General features: G+C 45.7%; 1 protein-coding gene across 1 annotated transcript in view; it reads left to right on the forward strand.

The window, feature by feature from the left end:
• LOC308464883 (uncharacterized protein) overlaps positions 1 to 18,667 on the forward strand; it is a 179,331-nt gene that overhangs the window by 137,303 nt on the left and 23,361 nt on the right. Inside the window, exon 4 of the mRNA XM_080984529.1 lies at positions 2,164 to 2,264. Coding sequence (XP_080840655.1) covers positions 2,164 to 2,264 — 101 coding nt within the window. The remainder of the gene's footprint in view (positions 1 to 2,163; positions 2,265 to 18,667) is intronic.

Consider the following 18,667-nt stretch of genomic DNA (forward strand, 5'->3'; position numbering starts at 1 on the left):
CACACACACACACACACACAGCAGATGCCAAAACCCTTAACAGCACTTCTCCTCTACTTCCTATTCCAAAACGTCTAGCAGTTTTCCCTAGGACCCCACACTAGGTAGACTAAATTAATTCCAAGGCAGAGCAAATCAATGCCTCCTCCTTATCAAGCCTCTTTAGGCTGTAGATCGATTCAGTCCACCACCACCATTCATAAGATGGAGTGCGTTTTTCCCCCTGGTGTTTTTAAAGAATCCGCTGATGAAATGTCTCACATCATTGTAGGGGAAGCAAGTGATGTAATCGGGCGCAGAGCTTAAAAATAGATGTAGGGAAGCAGCAGCTTTGTTCCTCAAAGGGAAGGAAGATCATGTGTTATTGCTGAAATTCACATGACCTATTTGATAAAGCAGCAGTGTGTCCACATTCCTATAGCAGCAGCACTCTCTCACACATGGACGGAGGGGGGAGAGAAAAGGCACCAGACAAAACTGTCAGCCTGCACAAATTCCAGCTGTCGCTTGCACTCACTGCTTCCTCAAAAGGCTTTTGGTTCTTTCCCTCCTAATATAAACCTGTCAGTTTTCCTTCAAACAAGTTACATTTCCTAAAAGATCAATGAAAAATGTCTCTCTTTCTTGTTACAATTTATACTATAGAGGGACCCGATGGCTCCAGACAGGATTGGAATACTCTTTATGTGGGGTTTGCAGCAGGGGGTGTGTGTTACTGAATAATAATAATAATAATAGTAATAATAATACATGAACATTTCAGTGCTGCTGCTCCCACCTCTTCCCGTAGTAAAAGTAAAATAGACCTGTAGAAATAAGCTGTTCTTAAGTAGCTTTGTGCAGTGCACTTTATGATTATTCTCTAGCTGTTTAATCTTTCAAAACAACACAATAGCCCCTTGACTGAATCCAAATATCTGAGTGTTCAAATGAAAATAGGTGGGGTGCCCATTGCCTTGCTTGGAAAACTTCTTACCCTTCAGTGTGTACTGTTCCCAATCTTTCTGAAAGCTTCCCATATAGTTTTAGGCAAAAAAAGAAGCCAAGAATACTCTCTTTCCTTCAAGAGGGATAGAATTCGTAGGCAATTTGAATTTTCTCCACTAGTTTCTGCTGCCTGTATTCCACTCTACAAATGTTACGTACCTGGTGGTGTGGAAGGTCCATTGCAATTTGTCAATGCAGCAATTACCGATCAGTGCTAGAAGGATCCCATCTGAAGGCACCCTTGGTATTCAAAATGGCACAGGAAAGTAATGGTGGAGTTTATGGAAACAAGACCATGTGGGAGGAATTCACAGCTATGCAATCCGGACTTCTTCTTCCTCCAACAAGACAGAAACAACACCCTCATTAATCTCAAGCCCCAAACTAGACAGGGCAGCTCTGTGGCCATCTTCAGAGCTGACTGGGAGACCTATAAATGTTTGGATTTCTTACAATTTGGCAGAGGTTTTAGTTTTTTGTTTTTACCCAGGGACACCTCTCTCTGGTCTGTAGTTTTCAGACAAATTGTGCACAAAATACTAGAGAAGATTGAGTGATCCCCTCCCCCAAAACCCCCCCACCTGCAGGGATCAGTCTTGCCAGAAAATCACTGCAGTTCTCATTCTGATTCATGCCCTTGGGACGTTAAGTGATTCCCTTTTTATCCACCCCAAAACTGCAATGGTTGTCCTTGTGGGACAACCACTGCAGCTTTCCTTCTGAAATTTGGTGGATCTATGCCAGGGGTAGGCAACCTAAGGCCTGTGGGCCAGATGTGGCCCAATCGCCTTCTCAATCTGGCCCACGGACAGTCCAGGAATCAGTGTGTTTTTACATGAGTAGAATGTGTGCTTTTATTTAAAATGCATCTCTGGGTTATTTGTGGGGCATAGGAATTCATTCATTCCCCCCCCCCCCAAAAAAATATAGTCTGGCCCACCACATGGTCTGAGGGATGGTGGACCGGCCCACGGCTGAAAAAGGTTGCTGACCCCTGACCTATGCCCAAAGAAGGGGCATCATCATCACCAGCAAATTCAATCTAATTTTGCCCCCTCCCAAATTAAAAGTTATACATAGCTCCTTTTGGGGAGAGTGGAGGGATTCACGTTCAACGAAAACAGTTGAAAATGATCCAAAGTTGGAGTTCCTATATCCAATTATTTTTTACTACAGGTGTGTCCTTTTCTGGAAATCAGATCAATAAGCAACATTGACCAGTGTCAGCATAAGCCTGAGTGGAACTTTCCAGCTGGACTCCCAAGTATCAGTCGAAGGTAACTTCTACACAGAGGGTCTCAGTTTTGTGTGAGCAAATGAGACCAAGAACATAAGTAACCAGAACTGTAATTTATTTCAGACTGTAATTACTTGCATTTCCTTTTGTAATCTCACAAACCTAAGAAGTGTGCAACCCTGTTATTGGAGCAATTGGATAATTATTATAGTACAAACTGTTAAAAGTAAAAATGCCCTTCATTTTTCTTTGATGTCTAAGGAAGAATAATTAATTCAAAGACATGCAAAAATTAGGGGAATTTAAAGTACAAAACAAATGTAGTCTAGTCTTGTCGAGATACAGTGTGCCTTTTATAGGCATTTCCTAGCTTGCCTGACCACAATGGGGCCCCTGCAGCTTTTCAGATTTACTCTACAGGAGAGTCAGTTTATCCTGAAGTACAGCAGCATAATTGAACTACTCCAATTAAAACAGGTCTGACTTTAAAAGGGTTCATTTCTGCAGACCTGTGCTCTCTCTGTGAACTGTTTCGCTTCCAGAATATGGAGCTTGAATGCAGTTTATAAAGCAGTTCTTGCGGAACAGGCTACAGGACAATGCCCTGGATTAGCAGACAATTGAATAATGCAGCCCCTACAAATAGACTCCGCCATTTATTTATCACATTTCTATCTAACCTTCTTCTCCAAAGAGCTCAAGGTGGCATACATGGTTCTCCTCCTTCCTCATTTAATTGCCGCAACAACCCTGTGAGGTAGGATAGGCTGAGTGTGAGTGACTGGACTAAGGTCACCCAGTGAGTTTCAGGGCTGAGTGGATTTGAACTCTGGTCTCACAGATCTTAGGCCAACACTCTAACCACAACACTACACTGGCTTATATCATGTTAAGGATTCTTTCCCATGATTTACACACATGCAGATCTTGGGTTATGCTTTGCTATGAGCAAAAGAATAGCTGCATTTTGGTTTGAGAAGGGCAAATTACACAGGTTCACATTAAAATGAGTTTCTCCAGCATCCTCACAGTCTTGACAGGTTCTTATGTTCCTGAGACCAACTTAGTTATCCATTCCATGGATATTCCAGAGAATTAGAAATGTAATGTGAGCATCTGAAATTCCAAAGTGTCCTCATTCCACAGCCATATTTCTACACATAAAAAGCGGCTGTTGTTTTGTGGGCATGGAAATACTATTGTCTGAAGCCCTTGGTAGCTGCTGCCATTGCAGGCAATACTGTGCTTGATGGGCCAATGGTCTGATTCAGCATAAGGCAGCTTCTTAAACTCCTGTTGCAGTTGTTTGTAATGAAATGATTCTTGAAATGAATTAAGCCAAATGCTAACAGATTATATCTCTATTGTATGAGTTATGGTGTGCCGTTTGAATTCTGACTGTGATGTTTGGCAAGTCCTTCCAGTTGTTTAGTCTAATGGTTGTTTCCTCTTGGCTCACTTTGGGTAAGAATCAATATACATATATCTCAAGTCTGGGCCCACATTTTGTCACACTCTATAATACTCTATAACAATAGGTTATATGGCTTTTAGTAGGTTCTGCTATAGACTATGAATTTTCCTATCAAAGATTTCCTCATGGTTTTAACTGCATGGATTCTTAGAAAAGTTTTCAATTTTACTTACTATGTGATACATATTATATAAACACACACACACACACACACACACACTTGAGGTAATTGGGGGTCTTTTCTTTTCTTTTTTAGGATCAAATAAGACTAAATTTCAAACTCAGCAGATTCACTTCAGCACACCATACATTTGGATGTTCTTAAAACCACTAAACAATAATAGATAATTATACAATTTATGACCCTTTTGTTTACACAATTTGTTCACACAGTCAGAAAAATAAAGTAAGAGTAGATCTCCCTCTACCCCTACACACGTTATTCTATAACATGAACTAGTTAAAGCATACATGTCCATCACTTGATGGCTGCAACATTATGTGGCAACTCAGATATCTGAATGATCCACTACAGTTCAAATATTGCAGAGTATTCAAGTTGCCTCACATTGCCGTGTGTGTGATGCTTTTCATTAGTCATTTGCACCTTCAGTATTGCATCAGCATGGTGTGTATGTGTTTATAAAATCCTAAAATAAATCCTGCTTTAAAATTGAAAATTTCAAAGCAGCTCACAAACATAACTATGGGTGGGTGAATTTTATGTTGTTGTTTTATGTTAAGAGCAGAATCCTACACACACATGGATGTGCAGACACACATACACACCAGTGGTGATTGGCAGTGTTAGATGACATATTTCTCCACTGGTAGAGAGGAGCGCTTGTGGTGGTAGCGGGAATTTGTCATGATATGGCCATGCAGCTGATAAGCTGTTGTCAGTGGTACAGCAACTACTGTAGAGTGATACTAACTTCAGCTAGAATCCCCTGGATCTATCTGTTAAAAAACGAAGTGTTTTTTAAAAAACAAATAACAAATTATAACCTTTTAATTTCTGTGTTTGAACGAACTAAAACATGGTTGATATCTGCTAAGAGTAGACACTTTTGCTAGGGCCATGGGAATTGTATTGCACTTTCTTTCCTACTGAACGATAATTGTGTTCTGTATCTGTCAAAAATGCCACAATGTTTGAAATCAAAATGCTGCCCTAGTCTGTTAGCTTCACTACCCACTTCCGCTAGTCTGTAATATTTGGGTAAGAATGCTTGCTCACTCTACGGGGTGCCTAGGATTATTGCAGTAGTGAGCACAATTCCATAGGCCTGGAGCATGCAAGGACACTGGGCACAATGTTGCCACAATTGTCTTTTAATTTCAAATACTTAGCTTGTGCCAAACGAAAAACAGGTCTGGTAACATTAGCTGGAGGGTGGTGGGTGCTGAAGTAGGCAGAGAGGGAACAGTGTTTAAAAAATACCTGTTGTCTGTGAATGTCAAGAGGTTTGCTGTTGCTGCCCACCATTGTTCAAGTTGGCTGCTGCTCCTGGGAGGATTCCTCTTCTTAATATGAGAGAAATTGCCAGAAGGGGAAGGGCTGAATAACTCCAGTCATTTTCTAAGCCAACTAAAGGAATACATCCTATGTTTTCTCACAAGTTACCATAATATGTGATAACTTGACCATTTGAGTTCAGCTTTTTAGGATCATTCTTTGACATGAAAAGCCCTTTTAAGGCATTCAGCCTGACTGCACACAAACAGATAAAATAATGGTCAGGAAAGGGATAGGCAAATCTGTCAATTTCAGTTTCTCTCATTTTCCCAATCTTACATTCCGTTCTCTGCATTTCTGCATCAGTTCACAATTTTTTTTTAAAGTCCTCATGAAAATCACCAGCAGATTTCTCACAAGAGGTACATTTTCATTATATGACTTTACCCAATATACACATGTTTGCAAAGCAGTTTTTCCCCTAACAGAATGCATTTTCAATAATATATGCATTTCATGCACACTTTATATGCAATTCTAGACATAACTTGGCTTTTAGAGTTGAATTGCAAAATTCAGTGAAGTATGAATTTCAAAGAATGGCTGTGGTTTGGTTTATGCAATGTTTCAGAAAGTGTGAATTAGGTAGAATTGCTTTAAAATATGAACTGAATCCAATTTCTTCCCCATTCCTAGTGGTAGGCGAGTGTGGGGCTGTGTCTGCTGGTCCTGCCCTATCATCTGCATTGAGCCAGATTTAGGGTGGTGGTGGTGGTTCCCCAGCACAGGTTGCCAAGCCGAGGGGGTGCAAAATAACTCCTCCTCCTCTGGTTTTGTAATAAAGTGAAGTTTCAGTGAGCCTATTGAGAAGATCCATTAAAGAGCAACTGTACCCAAAGGAATTATTGTGAAAAGTAATAAATATTTAGTAGGGAAGCATCACATTTTGTCCTCAATCAGGGTGCCATATTACCAAAGTCCCCTCCTGAAATATACTCAGGGTCGCAACGTGATTTCATGCTCTTTATTCAGCTCATAGTGGTGAGGAGGAATGAATAAATGTCCCCTCACAGTATCTGCTTTATATACATTATTTACACAATGGGCTGCACATGATTGGTTAATTCTGGAATTCTACTGTAAGCCAATCAGGTTGTGGATTCACTTCTATCTGGAGCAGGATTGGGTGGTTCCTGCCAACCAATCATACTGCTGCATTGTTCTAGGACCAATCAGACTGCTGCATTCTGAATCCTATTGTTCTAGGACCAATCAGACTGCTGCCTTTTGGATCCTATTGTTCTAGGACCAATCAGACTGCTACAGTTTGGATCCTATTCAACTCAGTACATAACACCCCTCCCCTCTAAGTTCCAGTCCTGCCCGGGAGGTCGCATTCATAGTCCTCAAGGTATGCCGGCGGCCTACGTGTGCGTTGTGGCCTGGGGTGTTCCCTGGTCCGGGCTCCGGGTTCTGGCTCGTGTTCCAAGGATGCTGGCTGTGATGCGGCTGTTTGGTCTGGTGCAACCGGCTCGCTCAGTCGTGGTTCTGGTTCCGGTGTCCTTTCGGCCTCACGGGTCCTCTCTGTATTTACTGATTCTGCCTCTCCTGCTGGCCCCTCCTGCTCTATGGGCCTCACTGCCCCGCTGTTCCCTTGGGACTCCTCTGACCTGTCCTCCTCCTGGTTTTCTCCCGGGAATCGTCGCCGTATCTGGTCGCAGTGGCGGCGCCAGCATTGCCCCCCATCCGTTAGCACCTCGTACGACACGGGGCCAGTGACCCTGGTGATTGTGGCGGGTACCCATGCTGGGCCTGCCCCAAAATTCTTTGCGTACACTGGGTCCTGGGCCTCGAAGGTCCGGGGGTTCCTGCCTTCCCCCACCACTACCTCATCCTGAGCTCTATCGGGGTGAAGGCGGTCCAATCTGATTGCAAGGCGCCGACCCATTAGTAGTTCAGCGGGGCTCCGGCCAGTCGTTGAGCTGGGGGTGCTGTGCTGTGCTAGAAGGAATGTGGCAAGGCGGTACTCCCAGTCCCCTTGCGTCATGCGGCGAAGGGTGTCCTTGGTGGTCCGCACCATGCGTTCTGCTTGGCCATTGGTGGCAGGGTGGAACGGCGCCGAACGGATGTGGCGGATGGCGTTCTGCGCTGTGAAGGTTTGGAATTCTCCTGACGTAAATGCAGTCCCGTTGTCTGAGACGAGAGTGTCAGGGAGCCCGTGGGTTGCAAACAGCCTGCGTAGTACCCGGATGGCTGCGGACGTGGAAGTGGACGGTACCAGTGCGACTTCCAGCCATTTGGTGTAGGAGTCCACCACTATGAAGAATGTTTTCCCCTGAAAGGGGCCAGCGAAATCCACATGCAGGCGTGACCATGGTGCTCGGGCGGACTCCCAGGACTGGACTGGGGCCCTTGGGGGATCTGGGCGGGATTCTTGGCAGGCCTGGCAGTGTTTGACCCAGGCCTCTATCTCTCCATCGATCCCCGGCCACCACACATAACTCCTGGCAAGGGCCTTCATTCTTACTACCCCTGGATGTGTCTCGTGTAGGGCTGTGAGGACCCTTTTGCAGAGGGGCTGGGGAACAACGACTCTGCTTCCCCATAACAGGCACCCCTTGTGGGCCGACAGTTCATGTTTGCGGGTTGTGTAGCCGGCGAATTCTGGCCCGGGGCTGCTGCTGGGCCATCCCCTCCACACCCAGTCCAGGACCCGGGAGATGACCCTATCTTTCTTGGAATGGTGTGCAACTTCTTGTGCCTGAATGGGGCGGTCGGGAAGCAGCTCCAGGCTCATAACCTCTTGTGCAGGTGCTGGGTCAGGGCCTGTTTCCGGTAGTGGTAGCCTGCTGAGGGCGTCCGCATGGCCCATTGCCTTCCCAGGTCGGTGAATCAGTGCATACTGGTAGCTGGCAAGGAAAATTGACCACCTGAGGACGCGAGGAGACAGCACTTGGGGGGTCTGCTTTTCGGGGGCAAACAAGCCAAGCAACGGCTTGTGGTCAGTCACCACGGTGAAGGGCCGCCCGTACAAGAAATCATGGAATTTTTTTACTCCCTTTATGATTGCCAGACCCTCCTTGTCGATTTGCGAGTAGTTCCGCTCGGTTGTGTTGAGTGTCTGGGAAAAGTACGCCACCGGTACCTCTCTTCCATCCGGGAGTTGGTGCCCCAGGACAGCTCCAATGCCATAGGGTGAGGCGTCGCATGCTAGCACCACCGGCAGCCTCTCGTCGAAGTGTGCCAAGACCGAGTTTGAGACAAGCAAGTCCTTGACTGCCTGGAATGCGGCCTCCTGGCGCTGGCCCCACACCCAAGGGGCCCGCTTGTCCAGGAGTCTGTGTAGGGGCTCCGCTACCGCCGCCTTGTGGGGAAGGAAGGAATGGTAAAAGTTCAATAGTCCCAAGAAGGCCTGAAGTTCAGTCTTGCTCTTGGGCGCTGGGGCATCACAAATGGCCCGTACCTTGTCCCCAGTCGGGTGGACCCCTTCTGCGTCCACCATAAATCCCAGAAAGTCCACCTGAGGCACTCCTAGTAGACATTTTTCCCGCTTCACCTTGAGACCCGCCGTCTGGAAACGGTGCAGAACGGTGCGGAGGCGGTCCTCAAACTCCTCTGGTGTGGGGCCGGCAATCAACACATCATCGAAGAAGGGGGTGACGCCAGGAATCCCTTTAAGGAGAGAGTCCATTATATTCTGGAATATGCCTGGTGCCACGCTGACACCGAATTGCAGCCGCTTTACCCTGAACGCTCCTCTGTGCGTCACAATCGTCTGTGCCTCTGCTGTGGCCTCATCTACTGGCAGCTGTTGATATGCTTGGGCCAAGTCCAGCTTGCCAAAAATTTTCGACCCAGCCAGGGTGGCAAGGACATGGCTGACCACTGGCACTGGGTATGCGTGGGCCGTGAGGGCCTTGTTTATGGTACATTTGTAGTCTGCGCAGATGCGGACCGAACCATTAGGCTTGACGGGTGTGACGATTGGGGTTTCCCAGGGAGCATTAGGCACCGGCTCCAGCACTCCTTGCTCTACGAGTCGGTCCAATTCCTCGTCTATACGGGGTTTCAAGGCGAACGGGACCCGGCGGGCCTTGAGCCTGACCGGTCGTACTGCGGGGTCAAGCTGTAGCGCAATGGGGGGGCCCGTATACTGTCCCAATTTCCCATCGAAAACCCCTGGAAATTCCTTGCATATGGCGTCCACGTCCACTTGTAAGCTAGTGTGGTTCACCCCGGTGACAGCTAGCCCCAGTGGTCCAAACCATGCCAATCCCAGTAAGCTAATGTAGGGGCCCTTGACCACAAGCAAGTCCAGTTGCCGCGTCCGCCCTCGGTATTGCACCCTGAAGGTCCCCACCCCCATTGTGGGGACCTTACGTTTCTGGAAGTCCCGGAGGGTGAATGGGGCCGGCCTGAGTTTGGGACCCCCAGTGGGACACAGTTTCCTTAAGGTCCTTGCCGAGATTATGGATAGAGTTGAACCCGTGTCAAGCTCCATGCGGCATGGGGCCCCCTCTATCTGTACCTCTACATAAATTTTCTCTACGTTGGGGTGGGGCAACTGGTATACCTGGAAGTCCGTGAGCTCCGTCGAGTTGCCTTGGTGCGTTGGGCCCCGGGACCTGGGGCTCTTGGATTGGTCATCTGATGCCTGGTGTCGGGTGGGCCGAGCCCGACACACCCGGGCGATGTGTCCCGATTTTCTGCACTGCCTGCACTCTGCGTTGCGGAAACGGCAGGTCCTCCTCTCGTGACTCTCCCCGCAGCTTGCGCAGTTCCCTCCTTCACGTCGAGGCAGCTGTGGTCTGTGCGCTGCTTGAGTGCGCTGCTGTACTCGGTGCACCTCCTCCCTGTCGGATCCTGAGTCGTCGGTGAGGTCTTCATGGTGGACCCTCGGTTGGGATGGCAGGCTCGGCCGTGCCTCTTGGGTCGACCTCTCGGCAGCTTCTGTTGCCAGGGCCTCCTCCAGAGCGACCTGGAACGTTAGGTCCTTCTTAGCGTAGAGGCGTCGTTGCAGCTTCTCATCCTTCAGGCCACCGACGAGGCGGTCACGAAGCATGTTCTCCAGCTCTGAGAAGTTGCAGAACCGGGCGGCTTGGCGGAGAGAGGTCACAAACCCAGTTATGGTTTCCCCAGGGGCTTGCCGCTTTGCGTAGAAGGCATTTCGACGAGCCACCACTGAGGGCTGCGGCGAAAAGTGCCCCTTCAGCTGTTCCATTATTGTTTTGTATGGAACAGTAGCGACGTCTTCAGGCGCAAGGAGAGCCCGGGCGATTTCAAACGTCTCCTCTCCGCAGACGCTGAAGAATATCGCCCTCTTCTTGGCGTCTTCTTCGTCGGTGACCCCTTTGGCTTCTAGGAGGAAGGTGAAACGGGAGGCGTACGCTTCCCAGTCTCCAGATGCTGGGTTGAATGGCGAGAAGCTGCTGTTGGCTGCCATTCTGAGTTCCTTGTGCCCCGGAGCTGAAGCCTGGATACACGGTGCGAGGCAGCGGTGCGGCAGTTGGCGGTGCTGCGGTGCTGTGTGTGGCAGTCAGCTCAGCGGGATCCCACCCTCGTCGCCAGTGAAATATACTCAGGGTCGCAACGTGATTTCATGCTCTTTATTCAGCTCATAGTGGTGAGGAGGAATGAATAAATGTCCCCTCACAGTATCTGCTTTATATACATTATTTACACAATGGGCTGCACATGATTGGCTAATTCTGGAATTCTACTGTAAGCCAATCAGGTTGTGGATTCACTTCTATCTGGAGCAGGATTGGGTGGTTCCTGCCAACCAATCATACTGCTGCATTGTTCTAGGACCAATCAGACTGCTGCATTCTGAATCCTATTGTTCTAGGACCAATCAGACTGCTGCCTTTTGGATCCTATTGTTCTAGGACCAATCAGACTGCTACAGTTTGGATCCTATTCAACTCAGTACATAACACCTCCTGTCCACATGTTGGGTGAAATGTCTGTATGTTTCTATGCCTGCATAAGCTCTGCCCATGATTAGGAACTTTTGTGTGACTGACATTCCAGATCAAGGGTGGAATGTTCACCTGAGCACAAGGCTCCCTTTTACAGATGTTCTGTCCCACAGGTGAATGTCAATAGATAAGCTGGCAGGAACATGCCTGCTCTCCCCGTCAGTGTCGTTCCTATTCATGTTGTTAGAACTTCCTGAGCCAGAGGGAAGCAGTGGTTAGAGTGCTGGACTAGGAGACTCAAATTCAAATACCCACTCGGCTATGAAGCCTATTGGGTGACTTCAGGCCAGTTACTGTCTCTCAACCTAACCTGCCTCACAGGTTTGTTCTGAGGATAACATGAAGAGGTGGAAAAGTTTGTACTTCATCTTGGGCTCCTTAGAGAAAAGTAGAGAAGGAAGGAAGGAAGGAAGGAAGGAAGGAAGGAAGGAAGGAAGGAAGGGCAAAACTGAGAAGGCTTTTCTATCTCAAAACTGATTATGTGAATCAGATCTGATTCATGCCCAAACTCCTTGCTTTTTGAGATGGCCTCTTTAATTGCTGTTTTAGACTCAATGGGAGAGATGATTTGGCTAAAATTGGAAGGTGTCAGGTAATGAGGCCTCTAAATTTCCTTAAGCAATCCCTCCCTTCATTCAGGCACTGTCGCCCTTGTGTCCAACACAAGGCCCCAGAGTACAATTTTTCTCCATCTTTTCTTTCACAACAAAGCAAAGACAATAAACAGTCATTCATATAACTCCATGCATACAGAAACAGGTTAGGGATAATATGCAAAATGTAAAGTGACTGTTAAATGTCAATGTTCAGCTCCTTGAGTTCCACTGAAAGGAAATGGAGTGATGTCACTTAAAACAAAAAGGGAAATGGTATGTTGACATGGCTCTCCTCAAGCTGCTTACTCTGGGGTTAAATGCCCTACAAAAATAAATAAAGCATTCCCACTGATTTCAATGGGGGCAATCCCAATGCAAGTAATTTGAGGCTTGCAGCTTGAGTATCATTTGAGTTCAACAAAATTTATTGCTGCGTCAAAGGGAACAGGAATGTGCTCCCCTTGGTTTTGTTGCTGCATTGATTTGCAATTAAGTTCTGTTGGCCTCCATAAATGAAACAGCATGTCTATAATGGGGGTACATATGATGTATATTACAAATACACAGAGCGCAGCGAATTTTGCTTCATCTGATGGTAACAAGTTGAGCATTTCAGTCATTTCACACAGGAATTTGTAAGATTCTCTTTGCGGGGCTTTCTCATTTAAATTAAACATCAAATGACAATAAGTAATTTTCTGATGTTTATTGTTCTAGGGAAGCCTTTCCTCTCCAAATTTTGCTGGACTTCAACTCCCATCATCCCCAGCGAGCATGGCTAATAGTCAGAGATAATAAGAGCTGTTGTCCAAAACATCTGGAGAGCACCAGGTTGGGTAAGGCTGGTCTACAAGATTGTTTATTGTCTTACTGGTTAGCACTAGAAGTATGCTGAAACCATCACTAGTAATTTTACTACATAAAGTACTGTCCAGGTAAGCAGGATAAGGCTCAATGGGATAGGAATATTCTCACTTAGACCTTATAGGTAGTTTAGTCAGGATCCTTAGATCATCAATATGTTTCTGCAAAACCTTAGCTTCATAATAATAATAATAATAATAATAATAATTTATTATTTATACCCCGCCCATCTGGCTGGGTTTCCCCAGCCACTCTGGGCGGCTTCCAGATTAATTTTGTATCTTATTAATAGAATGGAAAGGTATGCAGGTTAGAAGGCTCTATGTTGCTTACTATTCATTCATTTATTTATGATACATGGTGAACTACTGGTCCAGGCTACAGCATTTACATAGAAAACTATCCCCACCTTGCCGGTCTAAATCATGAGCTGCATCCCAAAGCTAAAATGTTCAGTGTTGTAATAGAACTCAATGGTGAACATTCCACCAGCACAAGCCCTACAACTTGCCACATTGAATGATCCCTCCCTTGCACACTGTTCTGTCTCAACTCCCCCCAAGCCAATTTTGATGGTACCAGGGAGCACTGGGGTAGGAGGGGAGAAGCCCCATTGTACAAGCTCAAGTCCTCATGAAGGACTTGCATTGATTGGACTCATCAGGTGAATCCAGCCCAGTAAGGTAAAGGTAAAGGGACCCCTGACCATTAGGTCCAGTCGTGACCGACTCTGGGGTTGCAGTGCTCATCTTGCTTTATTGGCCGAGGGAGCCGGCGTACAGCTTCCGGGTCATGTGGCCAGCATGGCTAAGCTGCTTTTGGCGAACCAGAGCAGCGCACAGAAACGCCGTTTACCTTCCCGCCGGAGCAGTACCTATTTATCTACTTGCACTTTGACGTACTTTTGAACTGCTAGGTTGGCAGAAGCAGGGACCGAGCAACGGGAGCTCACTCCATTGTGAGGATTCGAACCACCGACCTTCTGATTGTCAAGTCCTAGGCTCTGTTGTTTAACCCACAGCGCCACCCGCATCCCTAAGTAAGGTTAAATAGGCTACAATAGGAAAGATAGGTAATGACTTAGTGTGCTAACTAATAAACCTTCCTGTTGTCACATACCTCCATGTTGTGATGTCCACAACCATCGACATGGACAGCCATCCAGAATGTCCTCCTAGCAAAAGTCAACTCACACAGAAGATGCACCTGATAAATTCCCTATTTCTCTTGCAGAAAAAAAAGCAGGTGTGAGTTGGTTGGGAACCTCAATCAATGCCTCTTGGTAGCAGCATACCTTCACTAGCATGGATAGAAGACCCATTTGTATGCTACAGTGTAACACAGGAGAAGGCATAGGCATTCCCCCAAAGAGGAAGCAGAGGGAGTGCAGTTGCTATCAGCCCATTAAAGCATCAGCAACAACTGTTGGGATACCAGAGATGGAAACACCTCTTGCCATCAACCAAACCTGTTCTTCCACAGTCTTCAGACTCACAATGACCTGTATTTTCCCCCCTTAATTGTCTTGCAATCCTATGACATCCCCTAACTTTGATCTGGTTTTTTAGCTCTTCTCTCAGGGACCACCTTGCGTCCCCACAAATAATATGGCAGAGATTCCATTCAAGGAATCTGTGTTCTATTGTGCTTACAGAGAACATCTGGTTCTGATTCAATCATTTTCATTGAGAAAAAAAATGTAGTCTGCAAGCAGTGCTGCAGCAAGAAATTTGGAGGCCCCCTGTGAGAGAATTTATGGGGCCCTTTTCAAGACATCAAACCAATTGAGCAATTTATTTGCAGTGATGTCTATATTTATAATTTAACAATTGTTATATATTATATAATAAACACACATTTCCCAACAGTATTAACTTATTACTGTCGTACATTATGCGTAACGGAATAGTTTTTGTTTGTTTTTTAAGGGGGCCAAGTGTCCATAAAGTTGCATTCTCCTGTTGTATTGGTCTTCTGCTCCTTGGTTAATTAGTGATAGGCAAAGCCCATCCCTGTGAGACAGGACTCAGTAAATCTAAGAGATCAGAAAATTAGTTATAAAGGTTTAAACCTCATTTTGGACTCCTGATGACATCCTCAGGATCACAATGCAATTTCTTCCCACCACCCTCTTCCCTCAACTGGCCTGGCCTGGTGGCAGCTACAGCAATGATACTGACAATGGAGAAGGAGCTTTGGAAGCCTGAGAGCCCATCACGCTGGTGCCTGGGATACTATCGTTTGAAGGACATGTGGGGAGAAGGTCTCCTCCACCACAGGGAGATCAGAAACTTCCAATTCTTTGCATCCATCTCTTTCATTTATAGAGCTAATTTCAGCTAGTTTCATGTTTGCACTTGCAATTTGGCTAACTACAGTTAGGCTAACCCAAAGACAGCAGACACATTTATAACCATGGCTGCGAGTGGTGGTTTGGCAATAACTATGGGTAGAGAAAGCACAGATGCAGCTGTAATGCTAACCATTCATTAGCTGGGAAGCTGAAAGGGAGAGAGGGGGTGCCTGCATGGCAGAGGAGAAATGTGCCATCTGAAAGCTTATTTTCCAAGCACAATTAGTCAAATGGGCAATTTGACCTGGACCCTGAATCTATCCGGAAAGTGGAGAGGAGCAGTTCCCCAACCCTTAGCTATAAAGAAGCCGCTTCAGTATTTATGTCAAGGAGATAGAACAGACATGAATACAGTGGTACCTCAGGTTACAGACGCTTCAGGTTACAGACTTGGCTAACCCAGAAATAGTACCTTGGGTTAAGAACTTTGCTTCAGGATGAGAACAGAAATCGTGTGGCGGTGGCGCAGCGGCAGCGGGAGGCCCCATTAGCTAAAGTGGTACCTCAGGTTAAGAACAGTTTCAGGTTAAGAACGGACCTCCAGAACGAATTAAGTTCTTAACCCGAGGTACCACTGTATCCTCTCTTCCAGCTGACATTGTACCCACAGAATCACTTGAAAAGTGTGTAGATGGCAAACACCAAGTATTCCATAATGGCAGTAGTTGGCATCAGTCAAAACAATTGTTGAAGCCCCCTGCAGGCATAGTGCTTGCAGGGTGGGACTGTTGCTACAACCATATCTAAAACTGACAAAAACTACAAAGATGCATGATGGTGCAACCTCTTTACTCCTAAGGTCCAGTCCTTCCACCAACTTTCAGATTTGGTCCTTCTTGCTTTCTTAAGAAGAGCGAGGGCTGCTGCGTACTGTACTGAGGAAATATGCCTGATCAAAAGCACATTGATATGAGAGGGAGCCATTTAATCATGTTCACTGGGGTTTGGATCAAATTATCAGCAGCTCAGTGTAGACTTTTGAAGAGGCTTTTTGTCTGAACTAGTGAATGCTTGAAGAAACAAAAACTCCCAAATGCAGTATTGATGGAGCACAGTTTAAAATCAGCTATGACTCAAACAGGCAATCTAAGATTCGGTCCGACTTTAGCATGCTTGAATATTTGTGCTACAATGGCTGTACTCAGTCCTTTCACAGAAAGGCAGTTCATGCAGGGTATAGGGCAAAAAATGAAGGCTTGAGGCTCCAAATGGGGAAAGTTAGAGGGGGGGGTAGAAAACCCCCAAATAAAAAATAAACCATATGGAATCCACACTCAGATGCCTTTAAAACAACCACAAACATTCTTGCTGCCTCAAGCTGCAAATGTCGTGAAACAATTACTGGGTTGGGGGACTTCAAAGGTTCACTGAGAGCAGCAGATTTATTTTTCAATCAAACACAGGAATGGCCTTTTTTCTCAATGAAACTGCAGCCAGGCTTCCTGATTTCAAAAAACCCTGTTCCGCTTCGCTTGACCACTCCATAACCTTAAGAGAAGCTCAGAAACTTCAAAACAAAAACTGTGAGTCATTTGAAGAGAAAAAGAGACATTCATACATTTCATGAAAGTTTAGAAACTGCTGCATTCTCTGTTTGCGGATTTATAGGAAAGGTCTGCAGATGCTTACTGCATTAAGAGCATTTCTGGTGCAATTCTAAATTTACAATTTTTAATGAATTGATGTGGCAATTCATTGATGAATAGCAGCATAGCTAGCATACTGGAAGAAGTTCTGCTAACGATACCATTCATTGAAGGACTGTGATGCTCCTAGAGACATAAAATTGTGCTGTTTTATTTTTATTTTAAGGAAAATTGAACTTAGATTTATTTTGGTACAAACACAGGAAGGAGCTTTTGAGAATGAGGGGGCTAGCTTCAACCCCAAGCAGAAGTCAGTCTCTCCATGAGGGCAGAAATTTGCTTGATGAGGAACCTGTCCTCTTTTAGGGAATCAAGGCTTCTTTCTTACTGATGTTGATCATGCATCAGTCAGGAAAGCACAAGCTAGGAGGAAGGGCTGGTCCACTCATTCCCAAGGGCCCCTTCTCTTCCCTATAATGAACACCTAAAAAGGGCTGCTTATTGGAGATGCTGGTCACATTCCAGTTTTGTGGTGGACAACTTGTCATGTGCAACAGCTAATGGTGCCAGATATGGATGTGCAGTGAAAGACACATTGAGACACAGTTCACTAAGGCCTGGAAATCACTATGGATGGAGAAGGCTGCACAGAGAATCATCTGAAGCATTTTGAAGGTTCTAGGTCTCCTTTGCTGGATTGAGGCAACTGTGTTCAGCATTATGGCCTTCAACTCTTCCTTTGCAGCACGTTCCAAGGCAAACTCTTACAGGCTTCCTTTGCTGTATAGCTAAAATGTGGTTATGAATAATTTTCTATTGATGTTGCTGTTATCGATGTTGTTGTTGTTTGTTATTATTTACATTTTTACAATATCCTGCCCTTGCTCCAAGGAAGCCAGGGCGATGTACATGGTTCGCTAGCTTCACCCCCATTTTATCTTGGCAGCAATGATAGGCGACACCACAAAATAACCACAGGCTCAAGGTCATGCACCAAACTTCACGGAGCCTGAAACTCTAACCACTACACTGATCACTTTGGCTAAGTAAAGAGAAACCGCAGCCTATGACTTTACGTGAGGAATGAAATAGGGTATGAAACTCAGAGTTGAAACCACAAAGAAAATGATTGTATGAAATTGCCATTGTACAGTATAAACAATTGTTAAAAATAAAATGAGATCTAGAATGCATTCTAGATTTCAAACTTTAGCAGGAGGGAACCACATTTTCAGATCCTAAATTCTAACCTTCCTATTTCAAAAGCATGAACGCTCTCAAAATCCAGCGTTCCTGCTAATCACACACACATACTCCCTGCAGATCAGACGGAACTCTTGAAAATGCAAGGCCATATTTGACATAGGCTTTGCAGATGCAGCTTTAAATAATTTTTTTAAAAAAAAAATGCTGCCATTTCTAGAAGACAGGAACTCCACAGCTGGCCATAGCCTTTTCTCTGGCTGGATCCCAAGGGGTTAACATTTGCTTTGACCCCTTTGTATAAAGTCAGGCATACAAGAATCATGCTGGAATAACATGCTTCCCCCTTCCCCTCCCCCCTCCTTTGAAGAGAACTGAGTCAGATTGTTAAAAATGAAACTGACTCATTGTACAAGAAGTGGTCACTGGAAAGGCATCCCCACAACTGCTGTTGTAAGAGAGGAAGCAGTCTGACCGCAACTGCCTTTGTGCTTGTTCTAGCTGTTTAGGTTCTAAAAGCCACAAAACCCCATTTGAAATTCCACCATTTAGCTGCATTTGTGTAATGAGGTTACGATTCATAATAGGATCATTGAAAACTGAAAACAGGAGGCATCAGTATATGTGGGCTGCCTTTCCAAAAGGGATAGCAGCAGCAGCAGCAGCTTGGTGATGATGTCATTTTTAATTAAAAGTCCACCCCTGCCCCATGCGCATTAATAAATAGGATACAAATTAAGGGACATGCACTGGTCACATCTCCTCCGCGGCTGTAGGAAAAGCCTGCTGTCGAACACTCGCCTATGTCCGCTGCCCCTAAGCCACAAGGCATATGGCATGGCTTTAGCGGAACTAATTCACAAGGATTCCACTTGTGTCATGCGTGTCAGAATTCTGTTCCCACGCTGAAAAGAAATTAGTCAGAAA

This window comes from Podarcis pityusensis, assembly GCF_964106645.2.
Source record: "Podarcis pityusensis genome assembly, chromosome: 1".
NCBI classification, from domain to species: domain Eukaryota; kingdom Metazoa; phylum Chordata; class Lepidosauria; order Squamata; family Lacertidae; genus Podarcis; species Podarcis pityusensis.